This window comes from Corylus avellana, chromosome 11, assembly GCF_965113065.1.
Source record: "Corylus avellana chromosome 11, dhCorAvel1.hap1.2, whole genome shotgun sequence".
Classification (NCBI taxonomy): Eukaryota; Viridiplantae; Streptophyta; class Magnoliopsida; order Fagales; family Betulaceae; genus Corylus; species Corylus avellana.
Genome location: NC_142500.1, coordinates 18240594 through 18257735, shown reverse-complemented (window position 1 = coordinate 18257735; position 17142 = coordinate 18240594). Strand labels below are relative to the sequence as shown.

Here is a 17142-nt window from a genome sequence, read left to right as displayed (position 1 = left end):
CGTACTATTAGAATGTCATGAAAATTAATGCGAAGATGTAAAAAACACTGGTTAAGACTCGAGAGAAACACCCTTTTCATGATCGGATTAACCATATATATAAAAATATTGATCTTTCTATCAAACAACATTGTACTGTTCATACTATTCTGTTTACTCTCTGAGTTTGATCCAATGCATTGCATCTTCTGTTCTTTAGAAATGGTTTCTAGAGTAGTCTTAATGTAATGCTTTGTGTCAAATACCAATTTAGAGACCATATATTTTGACTTTAATATAAAAGGCATAACTATAAACTAATTAACCCAATATATAAATATATACTCGGATAAACATCATGTTGTCTCTCTAATACTCGAATCAATATTCTCTGCAGTTGGTTGTTTGAATTGCTACAGGAAGGTGGGGTTGTAGCCTTGTAGGGCTTATTTGTACTAAGCAATCGTGAGTGTGGGTTTATTTGTCTGAGGTAGATGGGTTCTATAACTTCTTCAAACAATCTATTATAAGAGATCCTGATATGCCTGTCAATTTTTGACATGAACCCAACATGAAATTAGTGGATTATGATTGAAAGGTCTAACACATTTAATTAAATAAATCAGGTTAGGGTTAACATATATAATCTTATACTCAAGCCTCGACAGAACCCAAACCCAACATGGAATATTTATGGTTGACAATTTTTAACACAATTTATAAATCTGACATGAATCCAATATAAAATTAGCGGGTTATGATTAAGAGATCTAATCTATTTAATTATATCCATGTATCGGAAGAATCCAAACCTAACACATGGACATAAATTGCCACCCCCTAAATAATTCATCACAACAACAAAAATCGGAAACATATACAAGGCTTTAGCAAAGTTGTAAACTCTTAGTCATTAGTCAATCCAATCTTTTGGAACTTTAGGCCCAAAAATCATGGCCCGAAGCAAAGTTTGGGCCGAGTAACATCAGCCCCTTGTGGGGCCTTCCCCACTAAGCTTGTGAGGTTCAGAAATCAGAGCAACCAAACAGGGTCTTGAATTGACAGTCTTTCGTTCTTTCCAAACCTCACAAAGTTTACGCTCAAATATCTATACAAATCAATTTCTGTAGCTGTTTGATACACCCACCAAAAAAAAAAAAAAAAGGGTGTTATTATATATATATTCTCATTCAGTTGTTCAAATATGGCTTCTTCTGTTATTCTCCATGAGCTTTGCTCCATTTCACTGCACTCCCCAAAATGTTACAAAAACCAAACCCGGGCTCTGACCCACTCCCAGTTTCTTTCCTCCAATTCATTTTTGAAGCTAAAGAAACAATCTTTGCTCTCAAGCATCCATGTTCGGAACCCAAGCCAAAAGTCTGGGTCAGCAGCCATTGTCTTTGCTGCACAGACCAACATTTTGAAAGGTAAGCATTACTGGGTATTTTTTTTTTTTGGTTTGTTTGAGTTTTGAAATTGCTTTAATTTCGTATCATGCTTGTGTATGACGTTACTGAGCACTCTGATTTTGTCTGGTTTTGAGGAATTTTGGTTATTGTGAATTGGTTTCATTTGGTATTGACAAAGAAACGAAAAATAGAAAAATCGATTGTTTGAAAAGGGTTTCCTATATTCAATAATGTGAAGAAACCTAGAACTTGTGGATTTAGAAAATCCCATGAATGTTTGAAGGTTTTTGGTCAGTAAAATGAAGGTGAAGTCATTGAAATAAGATGTATTAGATTTATTAGATCAAACTCTACTTATTAAAGAGGCAAAGCTGAAATGAAAGAAGACCATATTGGTAGCCTGGTCCCTTATATACAGACGAATGGCTTTGCATTAAGTTCCTTTTTTTCTTGGAAACCCCTAGAGTAGATTCTATAAGGGCTGTCCTAAATTGGCCAAATCATCAGCAACTTGATTACCTTCATAAAAATATGAGAAATTTGGCCCTGCATAGTTACTGGGCTTCATTTTATTCTCACAATTTTGAATAAAACCATCTATTCTCCAAGGAACAGTCTACTTATATATATAAGCAGGAACGGTATACTTGCCTGATAAGCTGAACAAAACTGTCTTGTCACTTCTATCTGCAAATACTTAAACTTTCTTGCCAATAGCTGTATCCAAGCCCTCTCTTAAAGCACTGTCTCAATGATAGAAACTGGCTAAATGACTAATAATCATTAATCCTTCTAGTTTTCCTTTTTATTAACGCCCTTGTTATCTCAACTAAGCTCGTAAGTCTGGAAGTTTTAGGTCCTTTCTTGTAAGCTTGTGCACATATACATATGAATAACGTAAGCTAGCGCCCCAGAGACCTTTGTATGTAGTGTTTAAATGCTACCTAGTGTTAACAGTACGTCTACATTAGATAAGGAGACTCTCCTCCCCTGTATATAAAGCTCTGGCTGTTGATTCACATGCCAAGTAATAGATGTCCCAATTATGAGGTTTCTTATGTCTACTGCAAGCAGATTTGCTATGGAAATTTTTTGGTTGTTCACATTTTGTTGTTGGGGATAGTATGTAGTTATATCTGCATGGTAAAGAAGATTATCTCTTCAATTTTTGTTCCACCCGAACGCTGTGAGAAGAATTTGCTTCCCATTTTTTCAAGCACGATAAGTTCTCTTAAAATGATTTTATGATTATGACTCCTGCCCTCTTTGCTTCTTCACTTTCCAGAATCTAGGGAATCCTGGAGGGTCATGATTGTTTTAGCTTTATAACCAATTGTGTAGATTTCCTTACCCTAGTTGGGAGCATGGTAAAACAATGGCATACTTCGATATATTTCGAATCCAAAGTTTCTTAGAGGAGAACAGAGGAAAAAACCTCTTCTTGGGTGATTAATCAGGCGAGTGCTAGAGTTCTTATGAGAACTTAAAAGCCAAAGGAAATTTTCAGTTATAATAAAAGATCAGACATCCTGACAAAGCTGTCATAACCTCTACTTATAAAAGAGATAAACCATAAATCCAATTGACTTTTAATCATATCCCTTAATTAGGTTTAGTCCTGTCATAAGTATCACCATAATTAAAAGTCATTAAAAGGACTCAAAATCTCTATTCTAGATAATATTGCTCTCATATTGTCAGCCAAGTTCCATGATCCCTTCTCCTTCCACGAATCATAGGAATTTGGCATAACTTCTTGGAGGGTTGACATCTGGGTAAGAGCCAGTTTTAAATTAATCGTATACCTTGACAAAACATGCTTTCATCCTATCCTATATCCTTGGGCTGGGTTTGTTTGGTGTAGGTTTCGATGAAACAATCAAATGTGATGCATTTGTTTGTACTAAAAAGCGTCAGTGCCAACAATGAATTCCTAGTAGATAACTCTAAATCAGGGTCAACAATTAAGCTAGCTTCCTGCATTGCATGAGTTCCTTTTGCTGTTGTTCTGCTCTTTGAAATAAACACAAATCTACTGTTGAGTATATGATTTGATTATGCTAACTTCCATTTTGATATCTGTCAAATAGCACTTCAAACAGTGTGGAAGGTTGGCAGGGATGGAATTGAGGCAGGAACCAACCTGGTGCCTGTAAGTTTATTTAGTTTCTTTTCCAAGTCTACCTATCAAATTTATTGGCAGTTTTATGATCTAAACCATCTTGTATTTTTCTCAGTGGCAGCACTAAATTAAGATACTTTTTCTACATTTTTAGGATTCTGTACCAAGGCCAATGGCAAGGATTTCTGTCACAGTAGTTGCACTGAGTGTTTCGCTCTTTGTGCTCAAGTCTTTCCTGTCTACAGTTTTCTTTGCGCTGGTACCCTGCCTATTTCTTTGTACTCTATAGTTCACTTTTACTATTACAATTTTTAAAAGCTATCTCATACTCAAATAACTATATTCAGCAGTGATGGAAAAGAGAAGGTAAAAAGGAAAAGAGGTGGGGGGGTTGTGATTCTTCAAAGTTGAAAGTAATGACATTATGTAATAGTCAATGTTTCTAAAGTTAATGAAAAAATAATAATAATAATAATAATAAAGCATTGTATGATTGCAGGCTACGATGGGACTGGTATATTTTGCATTCATAGCCTTGAATAAAGATAAAGATGAAGGGCCAAAAGGGGGTGGAGGCACCACCTCTACAGAGGATTCTCTGGAAGAAGCAAAAAGAATAATGGAAAAGTACAAGTAACAACAGAAAGAGTGTATGCTGGTTCTCAATGGTGAATTTAAAAAGGCTACAGTTTTATCATGTAAAGTTGAGGGTGTGCACTGAGAAGAAGAAAAAAGGAATGCAAATTATTTGTTTTTTTTTTTTTTTTTATCCTTTGCCCTATTGGTTATACAAGTATCTTTATGAACACGAGATGCCCCTTTAAATTACTTAAATCATATCTGTAGTTTTATGTAGTTGCTTCTTTAGGCTTTATAGAACTTTCGGTGTTTTTAAGTAAGAAGTGCTACACTTTTCAAAATATGTCATCAACTCATGGGATGGTAGTACATTATTTGAGAATCAACTTTTTGAGAAAAAAATTTGGGAAATATAGCATTTCTCTTTCTAAGTTCTAGGTCTGGTTTGGATGGAGTTCTACACAAATACATTGCATTTTTTGCTTATTTCGCGTTGGAGAGGCTGTATAGGGAACTTAATAATGTGCACTGGATGCTTACAACGGACAAGTTTGATAAAAAAAAAAAAAAAAAATGATCTCAAAACATGGTTAATAAGTGTTTGACAAAATTATAGTTTGGCTTTAAGCATTAAAATCACTTTACATATACTATTTGGAAAAGGCCCAATAGGGCTACATCATCTACTTATTCAACTTGATATGTCTACAGTAAGAAAACTATGGTAAAGAGAACACAATTATAATGGTAATCAATGAAGGGGATGAGTTTGTGGTGTGGCATTCTCATCTTGCTTCCACATTTTAATTGTCTTGTCAGCTTCACAAGTAATAAGCCTTGAACCAGATTGGTCATAGGAAAGTGCATAAATACCAGCTTCACTATCCAGTGAGCCAGGCTGCACAATTGTCTAGGAGACTTTAGAAACATCTCCCTATTTTAAGAGAACTTTAGAAACGTCTTCTTCTTTAGGTTATAAATCTAGGTCTATACGAAGTAATGTTAGAATGTTATGTGACTTTTAAAATTACAACTAAATTTGAGATGATTATTATTAAATTTCGATGCAATAGTAATTTTACAAGCCACATCACATTTAGGAAAATAAAAGTTCCTACTTCTAACATTACTAGAAGCTATAATGTTAATCAAGCAAAGCCCAAGAAAGCTCTCGTGCCCAACTTGTGCTACTCTTAACAAACTCTATAATATGAGAAAGTTGATATCATCTCACTAATAGAAAGAAGTCCAAGAAACTCGTGTGCCAATACAAAAATTAAACAACAAAATTTGTCAGATAAATTTACTTATTTAGTAATTAACTGCCTCATCAATTTATAATAAACTTATAATAAAAGATGTATTACCATCGCTTTCCCTTCTTTTCCTATACTCTTGGTTTTTTAAGCAAAACTCTCATGTGCACGTAAATATGATAATTTATAAGATATAAAATATTTTTTTTTTTCCGCTGAGCTTTTATTAAAAATTCTTACGTATCTAGAAAAAATAAAAATAAAAATAAAAAACCGTCGTATCATTTTTTAAGTCCTTTGTTCATTAAAATAAGTAATAAATTAATAGACAAATCCTTCCCTCCAAAAATAAATAATGAAGAGCCACCTGATGACATGGCATGCTTTGATTGGTGGGCTAATTTCTCATACAGTTATCACCGTTATCTCAGCATCTTCGTACAAGAAAATCTCATCCACAGAGTTTACTCATCGTCTTCGCAGTGTCACCCATGAATTCCACAATCTACAAGCCCGCCATTCACCCATCGTCACTCTTCCCACAAATCAAACTCTGCAAAACCATCAAAGACCTGAAGCAAGTCCATGCCCACATGATTAAAACCGCCCAAATGCACGACCCTCTGGCCGCAGCAGAAGTCCTCAGGTTCTGTGCGCTCTCGAATCAACGCGATGTTGAATACGCAAGCAAGGTGTTCGACCAAATGCCCCAACCCAATTGCTTTTCTTGGAACACTATAATCAGGGCTCTTGCTGAGAGCGATCATGATGATGATGAGCCATTGGAGGCCTTGTTGTTGTTCTGTCGAATGTCCTGTGATGGTTTTGTAGAACCCAATCAGTTTACCTTTCCTTCTGTATTGAAAGCGTGTGCTCGGACGGTGAGGCTTGAAGAAGGGAAACAAGTACATGGGCTTGTTGTGAAGTATGGATTGGATAGTGATGAGTTTGTAGTTAGCAATCTTGTTAGGATGTATGTGATGTGTGGGGTTTTGGAGGATGCCCATGTGTTGTTTCTTAGGAACGTGATTGAATTTGATAATGGGTGTGAAGTTGTGAGGAATAAGAGGAGGGAAGAGGGTAATGTGGTTTTGTGGAATGTGATGGTCGATGGCTACGTGAGACTTGGGAAGTTTTCAGCTGCTAGGGAGTGGTTCGATAGAATGCCTCAAAGAAGTGTGGTTTCATGGAATGTGATGATATCTGGGTACGCACAAAATGGGTTATTTAAGGAGGCAATAGAGATGTTTCGTGAGATGCAGATGGGAGATGTATGCCCGAATTATGTGACAATGATTAGTGTTCTGCCGGCAATTTCAAGACTCGGAGCGCTTGAATTGGGGAAATGGGTACATTTGTTTGCGGAGAAGAATGGGATCGAGATTGATGATGTGCTTGGTTCTGCTTTGGTTGATATGTATTCTAAGTGTGGGAGCATTGAGAAGGCACTTCAAGTTTTTGAGAGGTTGCCAAAAAAGAACACAATCACTTGGAGCGCAATAATCAGTGGGCTTGCAATGCATGGTCAAGCAAATGATGCAATTGATTATTTTTCAAGGATGGAAAGAGCTGGAGTGACACCTAGTGATGTTACTTATATAGGTGTTTTGAGTGCATGTAGCCATGTAGGCTTGGTGGATGAGGGGCAATCCTTTTTCAACCACATGGTTAAGGTAGTGGGCTTAGAAGCTAGAATTGAACATTATGGGTGTATGGTCGATCTATTAGGTCGCGCCGGACATTTGGAAGAAGCTGAAAAGCTTGTATTGAACATGCCAATTAAGCCGGATGATGTGATCTGGAAGGCCTTGGTTGGTGCTTGTAAGATGCATGGAAACATAGAGATGGGCAAACGAGTGGCAGAGATTTTGATGGATATGGCTCCTCATGATAGCGGATCTTATGTGGCTCTCTCAAATATGTATGCCTCTTCAGAAAATTGGGAGGCAGTTGCAGAGGTGAGGTTGATGATGAGAGAGATGGACATAAGGAAAGACCCTGGATGCAGTTGGATTGAGCTTGATGGAATAATTCATGAGTTTTTGGTGGAAGATGAGTCCCATCCTAGAGCCAAAGAAATACATTCAATGTTGGAAGAAATTTCCAAGCAATTGAGGTTGATAGGCTATAGGCCAGACACTGCACAAGTCTTGCTCAAAATGGATGAAGAAGAAAAAGAAAGTGCCTTACACCATCACAGTGAGAAGATTGCAGTTGCCTTTGGCTTAATCAGTACAAGCCCTCAAACGCCCCTTCGGATTGTTAAGAACCTACGCATCTGCGAGGATTGTCACTCTTCAATGAAACTAATCTCAAAAATTTATAAACGAAAGATTATTGTGCGTGATCGGAAACGTTTTCACCATTTTGAGCATGGGTCTTGTTCATGTAAGGATTATTGGTAATTTCTCAATCATGGGTACATAAGGCTGTCTCTGGTTCAACTGTAGATATGATTGAATCAAAATATTTTAGAACAGACAAGAGTCATACACTCACATTCAATATCCTGTTTCTTCACGACTGAGCCTTGTTTGTATTCATTCGGTGGATGTATAATAGTTACAAATGATTTGGCATTGCTTTGTAATTGGAAGCTCTTTATATGAGGAGGCAGCAAGTAATTGGTGATGATATCATCTCAAAGATTTTCTCCCCTTATCTCTTTTGAAATCGTTGCCTTGAATTGGCACTATTTTTGTTGAGAAATGAAATAGTTCTTACTTGTTGGTTCAAGGTTAGACATAAATTAGTGAAAGCTAATGCTAAAGTTACAAGCCAGAATCCATCTCAAAACCCTATTAAAGAGATATTACTTACATATGCACTGATATTTTTGACATACATACTAAGGAGAGTTTTCTTAAGTAAATAGAGTTGCAACATTTTCATTAGAGAAATTTTGAGGAAGGAATTTCTGTAAGGGAGGAAGATGTAATACCCCAGCTCATAATTATCGAGCTAGGAGGAATTATCGATAGGCTTAATAAACAGATTTTGGTCCATCAGGCCAAATGGGCCTAAAATGGATTTAATTGACCCTATTGAAAATTTTGGAAAGAATGTTGAATTACTAAAAAAAATTTGTCAATGGAGAGTTGCTGGAAATCTTATCAATAAAAAGGATGATGAGTCTTAGTTGCTGGAATTTTTGGTCAGTGGAGCAAATTATGGTACTCACATTTTGATAAGATAATCTGATCAATGAAAAAATATGGAATTGCCAACATATTTTTTAGCAAGGACCTGTGTGTGAAGAGTTTTGTTAGTTGAGCAATTATAAGGTGGTATCAGGCTGCCCTACTGCATTGCAATAGGACATTTTATGTGAGAGCCTGCTTGAGCCCCACTTGTTCAGATAGTTCGAGCCCCATTTGTTCAGACAGTTCAAGCCCTACTTGTTCAAGCTATCCAAACACCTAACCGAACAGGTGGGGCTTGGATAAGCTCTCACATAGACTGTCCTATTATCGAACAACTCTATTGCACGAAATCTCCAAATAATCCCTTCCAAAATATAGGATCCAAAGATTGGTAAAATATGACGTATACACAAGGCATGAAGTGACTTCTGTACTACTGAAACATTTGAAAGTTAAATTACGAAGTCTGTATACTTAATGGAAGAAATTGCAAGTTGAGAGTGATCTTATAAATGATTAAGAGCCAGCCAAAAGCTGGTCCACGTTTCAGGAGTAAGAGTTTAATAATAGTTTATATTGCATCATTTGAAAATAATTTTGTTGGTGCAAAACCAAGAAAAAGCAATCAGTATGTTTCCACCATGCTGAACAAAATTTAAAAGTTCAATGCAAAATAAAGATATGCTGTGGTGAAAGGAATAGTGGCGTAAATCAGAGTGTCCTGGCTCTCTCTATGCACAGATGAGAGACTCAGCAGCAGTCAACAGCATCTCTCTTTTGCTCTGTCCTTGCAAAACTGCTGGAAAGCATGCTGCAGCAATGCAAAGGGCACTGAAAACAGGATGTTGAGTGGATGCTAGAGCATGCTACAGACAATGACATGATCTGCCCTGTTCAGAAAGTGGCTTTGCAGCGACCATTTGCAACATCTAGATCGAAAGAAATTTGAAAGAGCCTTTAGGGATCTTCTATGGGCAAGGCCTTGGTTTATCTCAAAAGTAATGGAAGAGGTTTTTACTCAGTAGAAGCAGAGTACCCTTTTTTTCCCTTTTCTTTTGTGGGAAAGGGGTCGTCCTGGGGGATATGTGGTTAGGGTAAAAAATACACTTATATCTAATTGTTGTATAATATTCTCAAAATATTTAATATCTTGTATATTCTTCTGCAAAGTTTATTGCAGCGTGCACACAATATTGCTAAATGGGTCGTTTTTATTAATTAAAGTGAAAGCATTCTCATTTTTTGATCCTTTAATTATTGTTATATCTATATGAGATATCAACCTAATCCTGCATAATCTTTCCCTTCCCTTTTTCTTCGTTTTTGTCTTTTCTTTTTGTTTGTAGTTTTTGCTCTTGTTGTCTCTGTGTCTATTTGCTCAGACTACATATATCGGACATAAATTTTCTCCAAACCGGTATAAAAGAAATATCCTCAAATCCATGTAAAATAGTGCTAAATGTCTATAAACATTTAAAAGATACATTAAATTTAGTCTAAATTAGTAAACTGCTATTAATGAGGTTAAGAATTTAATATGCATTTTAATTGTTTATAGACACTTGACACTATTTTATATAGGTTTAAGGATATTTCCTTCATCCTAGTTTAAAGGAAATTTCTATCTATATATATATATTAAGCAATCTAATGTGTTATAATATTAATTAAATGATTAAATTTATTTATTTATATTAATTTAAATTTTTATTACAAGTGATAATTTTTTTTTTTTTTGATAAGTATTACAAGTGATAATTTAATATAATATTAGAGATAGAAGTCATGAGTTTAAACTTTAATTTTATTATTTATTTTATTTTAATTATATATTTGACTGGACGTGACATGACGAGCCTTAATTGTGATTTAACAAGCTGAGATATGATTAAATAGACATCAAAAATTTAAATTTAAATTTTATAATTCACCTCGTTTCAATTATATATCTCAGGTGACGTGACGAGCCTTAACGGCGATTTAACAGGAAGAAATATGATTAGAAAAAGTAGAGAAATTTAAATGTTGAAAGCAGGGAAGAGAAATGCAGAAAGGTGAAAGATGATGATAAAACGACGAGTGATGAAAAATTTAGGCGGTTTAAGGAAATGAATGATTCCTTCTACATGGCGTGAGTTTGAACAGTGAAGTGCTAAGAAACATGTTTATATCCTTTTGGATAATTGGATATCATTTCATGAAATTATCAAACACCTTTCTCCAACCTTTACTTTCATGGGGGTGCCCTCATAAAGCTCATTCTTTTTATGTGGGGTTCTCTTGTACTATGGACATTCCTCTCATTAAATGTTTTTTTTCCCCTCCCAAGTCTCTTAAGTTGATATCTAATTAATGACGATACAAACAAATTTCATGGGACAGGGATGAACCGGAGGAGATTCAATTGGTTTTAAAATAAGGGTAAAATTGTCTTTTCATGTTCTTTTTAGGCATTTTTGCCGTTCTATTTATACCAACCGACTTCTCTCTCATTCAAATGAACTGAAAATGACCCGGATTTCAAATTTTGCCACTTGAGTTTTGGGTCCTTCAAATGGAGAAGATTTGTTTAAAGGTCAAAATTTTATTTCGTTACATCTAATCGCACGGTGACATGTTATTGAGGTGATGTTTGTTAAAATCTTTGTTTTCTATTTCTCAAAGCAGAAACATTAATAAGAAAACAATCAAAAACACAAAAACATGTTTCACATTTATGTCACATCATAGTACATTTTTTAAACCAAAGACACATTAATAAACACAAACACATACCCTAACTTTTAAATGACTCGTTTATTTAAATTGATCGAGTTGAAATTAACTTATATTTTTTATACTTATACTTCAACCCAAATCAAAACCGATGCCAAAAAATAAAAATAATAATAAAATAAAATAAAATGACATCATAAAAAGAAAAGCAATAAAGGTGAAATAATTCAGTGACTATGATATTTGGTAAGTGAGACCCAGGGAGGAGATAGGTGGATCTCACTGAACAGCTTTAAAGAGGTACACTCAATGGCCCTCTTCTCTTCTTCCATAGATTCACCTCTCCTTTTCTTCTTTATTTTTAGCTTTGCTTTTCTACTCTGACCCACAAAAACACAGGGGCCCCACTACAACCCCACAGATAATATATAATAATCGCAACATGACAACCGCACAATCACCCACTGTTACCAGAATTGTCAGATCACAGGTCATCAGTCAAAGATCATCGACACGTGTACGGTACTAAACGCTGGAGCACCAAATGTCAAATGAGCCTGTGACTTCTTGTCAAAGATATTGGATAAGGATTCTCTTCAAACTGTCCAAATAACATAGAAATTTAAACCGACGGAAGATAAGTTGAAAAGAAATAGCTATCAATCTATCTATTTTGTACGAGTAATGTTACGCGTCATTTTCATTGTCTCAAAGCTTATGAGATATGATTTTTCATAGCATTGATGCATGAAAATTGGGTTTTTTTGATTAGGACAATCATGTCATATAGGATTTTGAAAAAACGGGAATTAGTAAAATGATGGATAATAGAATTACTCGTTTTAAACAGCCTAAGATGTGATACTTGGGTTTCTAAGGAATAGCTAAATTAGCTAGAAATTACGCTTCATAAAGCGAAAGTCACTAGTTCAAATTATTCTTTCACATTTTCCTCTCCTTGTGGGAACATATAAGAAAAATGTGATACTTACGAAACTTGTGACTTGTTAAAGAGCCTAGATCAAGATCCTTGTTATTAGGTTGTTCGAACAACACATAAATTTGAGAAATCTAAGAAAAGAGCTATGGAGTCTACCTATTTGGGACAATCTAAAATGCAACATCCACTTGCTCAAAAGAGTCAAAACAAGTGAGTCTTATAATTTTTTTTTGTAAGACTGACAATATTTTACACGACTTATGAACCCGTAACGAAATTAGTAAGTTAAGGTTGATGGTTAAGGTTGATGAGTCTGACTTGCTTAATTAAATTAGTATTAACTCATATAATTTTATATTCATACACCGACATAACTCGAACCATACACATAACATAACTATAAACAATTTTTTACATAACGTGTGAACCCAATGTAAAATTAAAATATTACAGTTTAAAAGTCTGATTGAACTATATAATTTTATACTTACGTTTCAACACAAAAAAACAAAGTGGACTACAAACACAAATTAACAACTTTTTTTTTTTTTTTTTTTTCAATAGTTATCTTCTTTTATTTTTTGTATTATACGTACAGGTTAAAAAAAAATCAAATAGTAAAAGAGTTAAAAAGGGTAGTGTTTAATCCATAAGCATTTGCCTTGAAAGGACAGGTCCTTGTGGCGTCCTGCAAACTGCTAAGGCAACTAGGCAAGCGTTTCTTTCTCAAAGAGTGCAAACTGAACAAAAGAATCAAAGAAAAATCTGCAATTCCAAAGGTGAGCGTGCAGAGGAAAATAATATAAAATGCAACCCCAATATTTTGTTTATTTATTTACAAACTTTTTGTGATTTTCAAAGGTGTACCTCTTCCCTAATGCTGCACCGTTAACTATCCTTAAAGTCATCGTGGTACTAATTTTAGGATCATCCAACGGTGCAGAATCAAGGAGGAGGATATTTAAACTTTCATCGTAGTGTGATATTGTATGAAATGTATACCCAAATCATAGCCGTTAAATTATTAGACTAGGAGATTACTCACAGTCAACACTCTGTCAGCTTTCCCAGAAAAGAGAACCTATAGTCTCTTAGAGCTGCCCACCACCACCACCATCTTCCTTTCTCTCTTTCTCTCTGCTTCTTTCATGGCGCTTCTGAAACTTTTCTCTCTCTACATTTTCTTCTTCTTGCTCCTCTTCTTCTTCACTGAAGGCACCACACTCGGTGAGTCTGCTTCTTTGTCTTCTGCTTCTTCAGATGTTGAGCTTCTCTGGGGAAAGATCAGAGCTTCACTGCAAGGTAACACTGACAACCTTTTGCTATCTTCATGGAATTCTTCTTTGCCTTTGTGCCAATGGAGGGGGCTCAAATGGGTCTTCTCCAATGGCTCCCCTTTGCTCTGCAGTGACGTCTCTTCCCCACAATGGAACAACCTCTCTCTCTACAAAGACCCTTCTCTGCACCTTCTCTCTCTTCAGCTTCCCTCTGCCAATCTCACTGGTTCACTCCCCAGAGAGCTGGGTGAGTTTTCTATGCTACAAAGTCTCTACCTTGACGTCAATTCACTGAGCGGAACTATCCCTCTTGAGCTAGGCTATAGCTCTTCACTCTCTGACATTGATTTGGGTAACAACTTGTTGAGTGGTGCTTTAGCACCATCTATCTGGAACTTGTGTGATAGACTTGTTTCTCTTAGGCTTCATGGTAATTCACTATCTGGGTCAGTCCCAGAACCTGCACTGCCTAACTCTACTTGCAAGAATTTACAGGTTTTAGATTTGGGCAACAACAAGCTTTCTGGGAATTTTCCGGAATTCATTACCCAGTTACATGGGCTTAAAGAGCTTGATCTTGGGGGTAATGTGTTTTCGGGTTCAATTCCGCAGAGTTTAACTGGACTGACCCTTGATAAATTGAATCTTTCACACAATAACTTCAGTGGGGTTTTGCCTGTTTTTGGAGAATCAAAGTATGGTGTGGAGGCTTTCGAGGGAAACAATCCAGGGCTTTGTGGGTTACCTTTGAAAAGTTGTAGTGGAAGTTCTGGATTGAGCCCGGGTGCAATTGCCGGCATTGTGATTGGTTTAATGGCTGGAGCAGTGATTTTGGCTTCTGTGTTAATTGGGTATGTGCAAAATAAGAAGAAGAAGAATAGGGGGGAGAGTGAAGATGAGTTTGAGGAAGGGGAAGATGATGAAAACGTTGGTGTTGGTGTTGGTGTGGGTGTTGGGGGTGGTGGTGGAGGTGGTGAAGGGAAGCTTATTTTGTTTCAAGGCGGCGAGCATTTGACGTTAGAGGACGTGTTGAATGCGACCGGACAAGTTATGGAGAAGACGAACTATGGGACTGTTTATAAGGCGAAGCTTGCTGATGGAGGGGCCATTGCTTTGAGGTTGTTAAGGGAAGGTAGTTGCAAGGATGGGAGTTCATGTTTACCAGTGATAAAGCAATTGGGAAAGATTCGCCATGAGAATTTGATTCCATTGAGAGCTTTCTATCAGGGGAAGAGAGGGGAAAAGCTTCTCATTTATGATTATCTCCCTCACAGAACCCTCTATGATCTTTTACACGGTATGTTCATTTTTATGTGCTTCTTCCCGATGCATTTATTTTATCTGGCATTTCATATGGAGATGGAATTGTAGGAGCTCTTCAATCTTCATCATTATAAGGAAGTAAAATTAGCATCACAATATTAAATCAGTAAATAGTTGAACCTCATATGATTGAGAACACTATAATTCCTATGTTATTCAAATCTTACCCAAAATTAGGTTGTAAGTTCAAACCAGTGATTGATAATAAAAAGGGAAAACTTCACTAAGGACGCCCAAACTTCCACCTGTTTTGAAATACCCCCCTGAACTTCAATATCCCTGATTTTTGGTTTTTTTTTTTTTAAATAAAAAAATGTTTTAAAAGTTTGAATTTTATACAAAAGTCAGCGGTATAAACGTCATGTGACGTTTAAAATCTGACGGAGGGTCCAAATTGAAAGCAATTGAAAGTATATGGGACTAAATTGAGAGATTTTGAAGTTCATGGGGATATTTCAAAACGGGTGGAAGTTTGGGAGTCCGTAGTGAAGTTTTCCCTAATAAAAAAGGTACCAGGAGAAGGCGATAAGTTAAATGTTTTAGAGTCCTTGGCAATGTGGATACATAAAGGATAGTTTGACAAGCTTCGGTGATGTTGGAAATCATAACAATATGAATTTTCTGAAACTGACCTTAAGGATACCCTTAACATCACATGAAAACCAAAGAGTAAAACCTCGGTTGCCAAAACTCCTTGACTCCCTTGACAAAAAAATATTCCATTAGATTCCTTTCCAAGTTAATGTAAGCCAATCTTAGAAGAGCCCCATCAACAGCTGAGACACTCCTTACAGTAAGACCAAGAATAGTTGAAACAATGGCTCCACTCACTTTAAGCAACTCCAAGTACCTTCCTACCAGGTTTCCTTGTCTCAACTAGGGATCAATAGATTTTCCTCAACTCATGCCTTATAGAGTAAGAAAACCTCCTAAATGAATGATCAAAAAGAACTTCCATCCTTGTAATATTCTTAAATTTTGAACTCATGGGACATGAGCTGCTCTCAGGCTTATCTCATTAGACCTGTGGGGTTAAGTAATACTTTTGGATCCACAATAGTCTTTCCCATTATTCATGCCAGAATCACTGTCAAATTCATGCGAGATGACTGTCACGATGTTAGATGCCTTCCCATGATGTACCTATAGGACTTAACTGAGCCACAGCTTTGGTTGCAATAGAGCAATGAGTTGTGTGCTCTAGTCCTCAAAAACAACTTAAATTAAAAAAATTTATGTTACTTTGTTTAAACGAATAATGGGGAAAAAATTGAGCAAATGAGCTAGTTACTATAAAAGCCATTTAAGATGATCTGGAAATTATATGAGTGCCTCTATATCTGTCTCTTTTGCAAATTATGAGTGCTCATGCAAATTCATTATACTCTGGTTTTCTCTGTTCTGGTTGATGCAGAGACTAGAGTTGGAAAACCAGTGCTGAACTGGGCTCGAAGACACAAGATTGCTTTGGGTATAGCCAGAGGACTAGCATATCTTCATACTGGTCTTGAGGTACCTATTACTCATGGAAATGTGAGATCCAAAAATGTGCACATAGATGAGTTTTTCCTAGCCAGGTTCACTGAGTTTGGGCTTGACAAGCTGATGATCCCAGCCGTGGCTGATGAAATTGTGGCACTTGCAAAGACTGATGGTTACAAAGCACCAGAGCTTCAAAAGATGAAGAAGTGCAACTCCAGGACAGATGTCTATGCATTTGGGATATTGCTGTTGGAAATTTTGATAGGAAAGAAACCTGGGAAAAATGGGAGAAATGGGGAATTTGTTGATTTGCCTTCAATGGTGAAAGTGGCAGTTTTGGAGGAGACAACAATGGAGGTTTTTGATGTGGAGGTCTTGAAGGGGATAAGGAGTCCCATGGAAGAGGGATTGGTTCATGCATTGAAGCTTGCAATGGGTTGCTGTGCTCCAGTGGCTTCAGTTAGACCCACAATGGATGAGGTGGTGAAGCAATTGGAGGAGAATCGACCAAGGAACAGGTCTGCTTTGTACAGCCCTACAGAAACAAGGAGTGAAATTGGTACACCATTTTGAGCTTTCTTTTTCCTTTGTGTTCATCTAATTACCAGTTCCAGTTATGCTATATTGTGTATCTGATCCTCATTAAGAAATGTAATTGTAGTGTATGGTGCTAATGTTTTTGGTAAGGAGTTTTTATATTTCTAGGAATTTGAATTGTGTAATTTATGACAATGCATCTTAAAACCACTGTATTGGAATGTAAGAAGTATCAGATATTCCCAAATCATGTGAGTACAGACTCCAGAGTTGTAGAGCAATCTGACATGACTTGCGAACTTAAGATGAAATTTGTTGGTTAGAGTTGATAGTTTTGGCTTGCTTAATTAAATGGATCGGGTCAGAGTTGACTTATA

At 36.3% G+C, this 17142-nt stretch overlaps 3 protein-coding genes across 3 annotated transcripts; all 3 read left to right on the top strand.

Moving 5' to 3' along the window:
* The first annotated feature begins 1035 nt into the window (after nt 1-1035).
* Nucleotides 1036-4356, top strand: LOC132166141 (uncharacterized). Its single transcript, XM_059576913.2, has 4 exons — nt 1036-1409; nt 3482-3543; nt 3668-3772; nt 4013-4356. The coding sequence occupies exons 1-4, from the start codon at nt 1184-1186 to the stop codon at nt 4148-4150; spliced, it is 531 nt and encodes a 176-aa protein (XP_059432896.2). The 5' UTR covers nt 1036-1183; the 3' UTR covers nt 4151-4356.
* Nucleotides 4357-5743: 1387 nt separating this feature from the next.
* Nucleotides 5744-7920, top strand: LOC132166373 (pentatricopeptide repeat-containing protein At5g48910). The gene has a single exon (XM_059577175.2). The coding sequence runs from the start codon at nt 5840-5842 to the stop codon at nt 7751-7753; it is 1914 nt and encodes a 637-aa protein (XP_059433158.2). The 5' UTR covers nt 5744-5839; the 3' UTR covers nt 7754-7920.
* A 5271-nt stretch (nt 7921-13191) lies between these two features.
* On the top strand, nt 13192-16961 carry TMKL1 (transmembrane kinase-like 1). The gene is made up of 2 exons (XM_059577161.2): nt 13192-14720; nt 16161-16961. The coding sequence occupies exons 1-2, from the start codon at nt 13295-13297 to the stop codon at nt 16799-16801; spliced, it is 2067 nt and encodes a 688-aa protein (XP_059433144.2). The 5' UTR covers nt 13192-13294; the 3' UTR covers nt 16802-16961.
* Nucleotides 16962-17142: the final 181 nt, after the last annotated feature.

Bases quoted from the DNA above. Each gene is read 5' to 3' on its own strand.
- LOC132166141 (XM_059576913.2), top strand. From the start codon at position 1,184: ATGGCTTCTTCTGTTATTCTCCATGAGCTTTGCTCCATTTCACTGCAC. The intron at 3,544-3,667 runs GTAAGTTTATTT...CTACATTTTTAG, and splicing joins CAGGAACCAACCTGGTGCCT to GATTCTGTACCAAGGCCAAT. The intron at 3,773-4,012 runs GTACCCTGCCTA...GTATGATTGCAG, and splicing joins CTACAGTTTTCTTTGCGCTG to GCTACGATGGGACTGGTATA.
- LOC132166373 (XM_059577175.2), top strand. From the start codon at position 5,840: ATGAATTCCACAATCTACAAGCCCGCCATTCACCCATCGTCACTCTTC.
- TMKL1 (XM_059577161.2), top strand. From the start codon at position 13,295: ATGGCGCTTCTGAAACTTTTCTCTCTCTACATTTTCTTCTTCTTGCTC. The intron at 14,721-16,160 runs GTATGTTCATTT...TGGTTGATGCAG, and splicing joins CCTCTATGATCTTTTACACG to AGACTAGAGTTGGAAAACCA.